This window comes from Crocodylus porosus, unplaced genomic scaffold (assembly GCF_001723895.1).
Source record: "Crocodylus porosus isolate Cpor-Errol unplaced genomic scaffold, CroPor_comp1, whole genome shotgun sequence".
Lineage (NCBI taxonomy): Eukaryota > Metazoa > Chordata > Crocodylia > Crocodylidae > Crocodylus > Crocodylus porosus.
The window spans coordinates 47,254,527-47,263,914 of NW_017728906.1; the positions used below are offsets into that span (position 1 = coordinate 47,254,527).

At 45.5% G+C, this 9,388-nt stretch overlaps 1 protein-coding gene across 13 annotated transcripts in view; it reads left to right on the plus strand.

The window, feature by feature from the left end:
- The window catches only part of CASK (calcium/calmodulin dependent serine protein kinase), a 387,068-nt gene that overhangs the window by 320,500 nt on the left and 57,180 nt on the right, over positions 1–9,388 (plus strand). For all 13 annotated transcript variants that reach the window (XM_019529070.1, XM_019529074.1, XM_019529076.1 and 10 more), the window contains one exon: positions 3,691–3,771. In XM_019529070.1, the coding sequence (XP_019384615.1) occupies positions 3,691–3,771 (81 nt within the window). The remainder of the gene's footprint in view (positions 1–3,690; positions 3,772–9,388) is intronic.

The window sequence follows — 9,388 nt, forward strand, 5'->3', positions numbered from 1 at the left end:
GTGACCTGGTCATAGAAGGCCACCAGGTTGGTCTGACAGGACCTGCCTCTGATGAACCCGTGTTGGTGGCCCCTAAGCACAACCTCCCCTGCTGGCCTCTTGCAGACATGCACCAGGATAATTCTCTCAAAAAGCTTACCCAAGATTGAGGTAAGACTAACTGGCCTATAGTTTTCTGTGTCCTCCTTCCTCCCCTTTTTGAAAATGGGAACCACATTGGACATTTTCCAGTCCTCTGGCATCACACCAGAGTACCATGAGTGCTTGTAAAGTCGTGCCGGGATCCTGCAATGACCTCAGCTAATTCCCTCAGCACTGGGGAATTGAACCGCTGTCCTCTGAATCTAATACTTCCCTATTCACACAGGCCTACCCACCAGTAGTGTAGGGGGCCACTGGAAGTATGCTGCCCCTCGGCTCTGTGCTACCACACACTGCTGAACTACCAACCAGCCAGAACTCCGTGCCTCCAGGCAGTGGCACGGAGCTAGGGGTGTGCAGCTGCACAGACATAGCTCCATGCAGCTGTGTGCCTGCACCTTCATGCTGCTGCCTCATGATGTGGAGCTCTGGCTGGTCAGCAGCATCAGGGATGTGTGGCAGTATAGGTGTGGAGGAGTGTGCCTACATGGAGCTACATTTGTACAGCGCAGACCCAGGGGCACACGTCCACAGCAAGCCAGGAACGCGTGGTGGTGAAGAGCTCTGGCCAAATGCAGCTCCATACCACTGCATGTACCCAGTCAAGTGCCACTGCCCAACCACTGTCGCACACCCCTGGCTTCTCAAGAACATGTGCCCGTGGCTCTGTGCAGCCATATGTCCCTGAACCGATATGCTGCAACATAACATACTGTTTAGATCAAACATGATCAAACTGGTACCAGTGAAGCAAAGGTGTCATCTTTATGCAGGGATTTGACATAGCTAAACATGTGCTTATGTAATGATTTGCAAAAACCTGCACACACAAGCTCCATACCTGAGTAACCCACAACCTTTTAGGCACCCCATGTTTCCTAGGTATGTGATGGTTATATGAGCCAGCTACTGGCAAAGGAAAGGACCCACCTTCCTTTTCTCTCCTCATGGTTACCTCAGAATGAGGGTTTGCCTTTCCCTTCTCTCCCTGTGGTAACTTTCTCAGCTACCAAACAGGAAATTCCCGACTTTCTACTACATCCCATCTATCTTAAGGGCAGCAAAATGATCTTGAGGTTAAGACACTGGACTGAGATTAAAGAAATTTGATTCTGCCACAAACCTCCATTGTGACCTTGAGCAAGTTACATAACCCTTCTGTGTTTTAGTTCTGTACCTGTAAAGTGAGATAATATTTCCCTGTCTCTCAAAGGTGAGAAATAAGTCCATTAGAATATGTGAGGTGCTCAAAGACTCTGGTAAAAGAGACCATATCTAGATAAACTGATTGATTTTTTAAGTGTTTCCACAATTCCATTTCCCCACCTCCATAAAAACCACAGGATTTCTCTCCTGCTGCATCTCTTGACTACTCAGCATTCTTCTCCCCACATTGCATGGTGATCAGGCCAAGCAGTGGTCATTTGCACAGTCAGCACTATAAGACTGCGTAAAGTGTCAGGTAAGCAGCATGAAAGCACTGCTCCTGGTGTTTCATCCTTATGGAGGAGCATCCAGTAACAAAACAGCAAAAAACGACTGCAGACTGTTGTTGGTAATCAGCTGATTTGCTGTAATGCCTACTGATCGCAGCCAAGTCCCTTGCCTCAGTATAAATAAACAAAGACAGACAAAGGAGGGGAGAAAGGAGATACAATCCTCATTTTACAAATGCAGTAGTGACTTCAGCAAAATCTAGATTAGAATGCGTTTTAAAAATTAAACCCTAGTAAGTAGTAAGAACCTAGCTGAAGTTTAAACTATTAAATTGTGATTACTATAAAACTTAATGCTCCTTTAGATGCTATGCTATTAAAATGGCTGAAATGGTCTTGCTTTTCTGTAGTGTTAGGATAATTGATGGCAAAATAATTTAGGATCATTGTGTGGCTGGTATCTGACTCCAAACGGACAAACTTTCAAAAGTTCACTTTGTTTTCCCAGCAGTGTGGGCCCTAAGTATAGGTGCAGTTTTGCATATATTGCTTTTTTGTAGCAGAATTTCAGTTACTTTGGACATTTAAGTAGCTGATACTAGGACATAATTAAGTACTTAGAAGTGTTCCAAATTGCATGCAGATATCTGTTTGGAAAAAAACCATGCCAGCAGGTGTTTATACTTACCATTTACAGACATAAGTAAAGTTAAGATAGAAGTTTGGCCTCAAAAGAATGTTTCAAACAGGTTATTACCAAAAGACAGCAGCTTCTAAGTTGTGTATAATGTATATAAAATCTATTACAGGAAAACCCATAGTCCTCCTTGCCCTTCTTACATAATGTTTTAGTGTTTGATTTTTTTTTATATCTAAAAAACAAAACAAATTATCTGGCTTGTTAAAGAACCTTTGCAGGTATAAATGTAACCGTTCCACAACTTACGTAAATTTATAGAATCTTCTTCATTTTTTATTTCACTTTGTGCAGCCCAGAATCTCACAGGTCATTTATCTGCGTGTGAGGTAGAGAGAGAGCCCGTTAAATGCTAACAGCAAATCCAGTGGACTTAAAACTCACATGTGCATTTCAGAATCCTCTAAACTGCATGGAATCTTCCAGTGCAGTTTATGCATTTTTTTTTTTTGGTAGCAACTATGAGTGCAGATCCCCTATTCATTGTAACAGTGGAGGAAATTAGATATGAAAAGGTGCAACTGCCCAAAAATATGGTGACTCACGCCCACTTGACAGAACTGAGTCATGTGTCTCGTGTTAAAACTGCAGCCTTAGCAGGATGGAAAAGTTGAAAATGCACTTGTTTACCAATGTGTAGAATAATGAATTAGAATGATTTGACAAGGAGATCCTTTCCCTGGATGGTAGGAGGGACCTTTATTTGTTCCAAACACATTGGTGTGCAGAATTCCCTAGCAATTAATCTTGGGAGTCACTGCCAAAAGCAAAATGCTTTCTTTTTATCATCCTACTAGCTGAGTGTTGAGAAAAAACCAGAAGATGTCCAGCTGCAAGGAGTTGAGTTAAAATCCATTTATCTCCTCTCCCCCAATCTTGAGCTAATGTGCTATTTTCATGTTTATAGACTCTGGAGTTTTAGGCTGATATAACAGATGGGACCACCAAAGTTTCTTGTTTATTAACAGTTTAATTTAAAAAAGCAATGTTCTGACCTAGATAATTCTTTTTTTTTTCTATATGAGTTTAATTCTGCCTTTAAACATCTTATGTATTAGTAATTACTTACCCTACCATCCCTGGAGATGGAGATTGTTGGGAATGACTCAAGTAGTTTGTGGTTAACACCTCATTTCTACCATTAAGTTACTGATCCTTTAAAAGTGTTCTTTCAAACTGAGACGAGAGATTCTGCTTTCTTCAAACCTCTTTCATCTAACAAAGAGAGAAATTGATATGATATTTTATTCTCCTAGAAAAAAAATTCACATTCCTCAAAACACTTCACTGTCATAATGACCCATTAGTTGTAATGGTCTCACATGGATTATGAGTGACCTACCAAAGTAAAAAATACTTTTTTACAATATTTTGGCAGCAAACACTTTACTGACACATTTCCCGTTTGCTTTGCAGGTACTGGAAGAAATTTCATGTTACCCAGAGAACAATGATGCAAAAGAATTAAAGCGTATCTTAACACAACCTCATTTCATGGTAAGCAAATGCTACTCTCACTGTTCTCGAGCATACGTCTCACAAAACAAAAGGCTCAGCTGCAGACAAAATGTATTTCCTGAAGCCTGTCATAGTGAAACAAAACTGTAGTTAACTTCATACAAATATACGTATGTTAAACAGGATTTCTAATATACCAAGCTAACACAACAGGTGATACTGTTATGGCAGTAATGGATATAGTGCTTTCTACACTGAGAGATCAGTGTTTGCTGCTTGTCCTAGTGAGCACTACAATTTACAGAGGTAGTTATGGGTCTGAGCTTATCAAACAAGATTTACTCCTTAAAGTATTTCTTTTTTAAAGGAAAATCATAAGGGGAAAGATGTAAGGAGACTGCCAGTAAGGCTACACAAATATCAAAAGACACCAATAGTGTTGGTTGAATACATGACAGTCACATCCAACCAGTGGCCCATAGGCTACATGAGGCCTGCAAGGGCTTAAGTTGAGGACCACAGGCTCCTGCCAGGCTGCCACTCCCCCTACCACACTTGCTGCAACAACAGGAGTCTCCAGGCTTCCCCTGTCCTCTGGCTTCAGCTGTAGTTTGCAGCCCCAAGGGGTGGGGGGCAGCGGGCGGCTCACCCTGCTGTGAACCACAGAGCATTCAGCCCCTGGCCACTTACCAGTTGCACAGCCAGGGCCTATCACAGGGAGTCAGGAGGTCCATTTGGCCTGGGCCTCTCATTCACAGAGGGCCTCAAATTTACACTTTTGACATTATCTCCAAATGAAGTTATACTTACAGACACAGAGATACACTGATAGGATTGAAAGAAGAAGACATTCATCATACAACTTTAAACTTGTGTCCCATTACTGGGTCACACCTCCTGTAGTGCACTATGAATTAATATTTTTTTAATATACCGGTAGCCTCAAAAATGCAAGTGGCTCGGGCCTCTCTCAACCTCTGAGAGGGCCTGTGCACAGCCCTGTATTACAATACTGTCATAAAGTAACAAAAGAGTTCATTGTGAAAATATAGTAGCCCTTTCATTCCTGAAAAAAATCAGTTAATATTTTTAAGAGCGGCTTGATAGCCTATCAAAACTGTATTTGAGCACAATACAGTTAACTCCATCCTTTAATGCTGTATACTAGCACACAAATAAGCCAGGTTAGAGATTTGTTCTGAGCCCTGACCAAGATGTTAAAAGGGAAGGGATCCTTTGGCCCTCAAGGGGCAGGTTGAGGATCCTTTTTCCTTCCAAACTCTTGTTGGGCAAAAATGCATTTCTGTGCTTTTAAAAGGTATCTTTCTAAGGTAGAGGTGAGTGGGAAGAATAGAACAATTACGTGCATTTGAGGGCCTTGTATAAAAAAAACATGTAAATTTATTTAGGGGGATAATGCTAGTCCGATTTTTAAGGAGTGTAAGAAGTACTCACTGGAGATGTTGGTAATCAGGGCTGCTTGTAATGAGGCCATGAATTCTTTTTATTTATGCTGTGGACAAACCAAATAAGGTCCAGAAATGAAAGGCTGTTGCTTGAAGTTGCTGTCCTAGCAAAGTGGAAAGTAATTAGAAGTCAAAGGGACCTTTGAGATTTTGCCACAGAGAGGGCTGCATTGAAGTTTGCAAAAGCCAGAAGGCTTCTCTTAGTTTCCATTAAACAGAGCAAGTAGCAATCACACTCCTGTTCAGTGAGCAAATGAAGCCTGCAGAGACTACAGGTCCCAGGTTGAAGTATTCCAGCTTGAATCTTCGATTATCAAAGTGTCTTTATACCTCATTCAAAAAATGTGTGAAATCTTAATTATGGGAGAGGTGAAAACTAGAAGTAAAGTTTTAAACATTTTTTATGTATAGAATATTTTCAAAGTGATCAAGAAAAAAATCAGAATTTGTAGAAATAATTGTAGAGTGGATCAGAGGGCAGGCAAAACGTATCACAGTACTACATTCATATATTAAAACTAATAAACACACATGCTTATTTTAATACTGGCTCACAGAAAAATCTTCCTACAATTCTTCTAGAAAATATTTTTGAGATGGAATAAATGACTTATTTCAGTTTTAAAGGGTTATATTTATGGAGGTTCATTCATTTTCAAAAACAAACTACAGAGGGAAAAACTTTTATTAAAGTATATATTTTTTATTTGTATAAAAATGCAAATCCTTTTCTCACAGGCTAAAAGCATCAGGATAGATTAATTTAACCTTTAGACAGTTCATTCATAGCCCAGTAGATTTAATTCAGAAGAGATCATAGGACTAAGCTGAAATAATTAAATTCAGATGCAAGTCATTCCTTTGACAGCCACAACCTAACATCGTAGGCCAGAGATTGGCAAAATATGGCCCACGGGCTGGATCTGGCCTTCTAAGGCATTTTGTCTGTCCCACAGCAGGTCCTTTGGCCATGCCTGGCCTAGGTGTGGGGGGGCAACCCAGGTCGTGGCATGTACAGCCAGTCTCATCACCCCCAGGCATGGAGCAGGACTAGGGTGGTGCAGTGGCAAGACTATTTCCTGGCAGACCCAGCGGTGGCTCCTTCTGGCCACTGCTGCTGGGCACCCTGACCCGTCCACTGGGGGTGGGACCTACATAGGCAGGGCACATGGCTGCATGGCTGGGATGGGGCTGCACCTGGGCAGGGAGTTTGCAATCAAGAACATAACCAGCTGCCAGGGCCAGGGCCAAGACTCGGGATCAGGATCACAGAGCATAACAGTGCAGGACTGGAGCTTGGGACAGAGCTGTGATCCACTGCCCGCATACCCCTGCAACGCGTGCCAGTTCTGCAGGCAGGGGCATGCAAGGAGCAGATCATAGCTCTATCCCGGCCCTGCACTGTCACCACCCGAAGATCCTGGCCACAGCCTGAGATGCAGCTCCCTGCCTGCCCATGGCCCCAACCCATATCCTGGCTGTGCGCCCTGTCTGCATGGGTCCTGGTCAGTCTCCATGGGGACCCCGGGATCACTGGGTGGTGACAGTACAAAGCTGGGGCCTGGAGCAGAGCTGCCATATGCTCCCTGCATTGCCCTGCCTGCAAAACTGGTGCCCAGCGCAGGAGCGTATGGGCAGCAGATCGTGGTTCTTCCCTGGCCCTGGCCCCACACTGCCACTGCCTTGTAATCCTGATCTCAGCCATAGCTCCAGCCCTATCCATCCATCCTGCTTCCGATTGCTGCTCCCTTCCTGCCCATGGCCCCATCCCAGCTGCCTGTGCACAGAAGCCACTCTTAGGGAGTTTTGGTGAGCTCTAGTGGGGGGGAGAGTGAGGGTACTGACCCAGCCCATGGCATTTACCAAAACCCTCTGTGTGGTGTGTGGGCCCAAATAATTGCTCACCCCTGTTCTAGTCCTTGCCTCTTGGTTTCAAACATACTGTTATTTTAATTTATAAATAATTCTATAATTTTTAGACTTAGTATTTCTGAGAGCTACTATAAGCAAAACTGGTTTACTTTCTGACTAGTAAATATGAAACATTTTAGAAGATGCAATTTGTTGAATAATTGTGTGCACTCAATCTACTTCATTGGGGGCGGGGGGGTTGACCTAAAAAAATAAAGTCATTTTTCCTATGATTACCACTTTGCCCTTTGCCATACTTTCTTGGCACTTGAACACCTGGTTAAGTAAGAGTGGAGTAGGAAAAAAGAAACTTTGAAAACAGGTATCAATTATTAAAACGTTGCATGCATAATATAAGTGGAAATTACAGTACAAGACAGTATTGTTAGCCTAATTTCACGGCATCTTTAGAAAACATAGTAAGATAAAATAATCTAGTTAGTACATTACTGCACTCCAGTACATTGAGACCTGGAACCTGTAGCTGAATCAGTAGGATCACTTGCTTCAGCTGTTTAAGGCCTGTGATAGTAAAATCAACAGATTGACTTTTATTAGTAAATGTTTAGGATTGGGAATCCAAAAAAAAAGATGACAAAGCTGATAGGGAAATACAGATCGCCTGAGCGAGGGACTAACAGTAGAGGGATGGGGATGAGGAGGGGAATGCAACTAGGTTACAGGAGATACAAGATTAGCCAACTAAGCCCGGGGATGGGGGGGGAAGGGGAGGGAGGGGGTTCGCGACACTGAGAGAGAAAGGAGATAGATGCACACAAACCCATTACAGTGGTCCGCAGTGGTGAAGGAAGTGGTTCAGAGGAAGTGCCTCAGTCCATATAGCGTCTCATCGTGGGGGTCCTCTTCAGGTGGAGCGGGGTTGTCCGTAGTCGAAGAATCCTCTCGGAGTGAAGTGAAGATCCATCTGGCGCGGGGGGGGGCGGTTCAGGCGGTCCCCTCCGGGTCTGGTCCGGCGGCGGCTTGTCTGGTGGGGTCAGAGTACTGGCAGTGGCCCCTAATGTGTTCCACATAGGTGTCGCGGGTCCAACAGATTGGTGTCGGACACCATGAGGCAGCGCATCAACTTAGCGTAGCGGCAGGAGATGCTGCAGGCACACAGGACACTCTCGTTGCTGGGGTCCCAGGCTCCAAACATTCCCACGATGAGCACATCCACCATCACGTCGTAGCTGTGGCCCCTCAGGGTGTCAGCCAGCGGGGCGTACTTCTCCTGCTTGCGAGCCTGGGCGTTGGTGAAGGCTTGGCGCCAGTTCTCGAAGGGGATGGTAACGTCCACGATCACGACCTTCTTGGCCCCTTCGTTGGTGATGACTGTATTGGGTCGCATCTGGCTCTCGTAGCCCAGGACAGTGCGGTTCATGGAGATCTACCCTGCCGCGGCCGGGATAGCCCTCACCAGGCAGTCCTGGACAGTGTTGTGGCGGAGCTGCCAAGCTCTGGCGTGTGGCTTACAGCTGCACAGCACATGGGGGAGGGTCTCTGTCACATAGCCACACCATCGGCACCTCTTGTCCCGGTGGCTGAAGTACATGGCCCCGTTCAGAGGCAGGCAGTTGAGGCGGGCACGGTGGAGGAAGTGCCAGTCCGCGAAGCGCGTGAAGCTCCCACTGGGCATGAAGTGTTTGCTAGCATCCCACTTCGAGGTGACGTCAGAGACCTTGCCCTGGTCGGGTTTGGCCCTCAGGTCGCCAGCGTACTTGTTTCAAACAGCGTCCTTCAGGAACCTCTCCAAGAAGGTCATCCTGACGCCCCACATGAGGATGCAGTCGGCGTGCGGGGCTGGTTGCAGGGAGACTCCCAGCTTCCGGCGCTCCTCGGTCCAGGTCCAGGTGGAGCTGATGTGTTGCCTGAGGTGGCGCGTGGCATTGCGGGCTTGGCTCCACAGCGAGGCAAAGTCCCCACCATCTCAGCAGAACTCGCCCTCCAGCGAGCCACTGAGAAAGGTGGCCAAGTCTTGTCTGGTCGGCTGCCTCGTGATCCTCTTGGGGGCGGTCTCCTCGAGGGCGCTGTCGGTGATGGTACTTACCATCGCGTCATAGAATCATAGAAGTAGGGTCGGAAGGGACCTTGTAGATCTTCAAGCTCGACCCCCCGCCTGGGCGGGAGAAAAAGACTGGACTCAAATGAGTCCAGCCAGGTAGTCATCAAGCCTCTTCTTAAAGATCCCCAGGGTAGGAGCCAACACTACTTCCCTAGGAAGTTGGTTCCAGCTCCTAGCCGCCCTAACTGTGAAGTAGTTCTTGCGGATGTCTGATCTA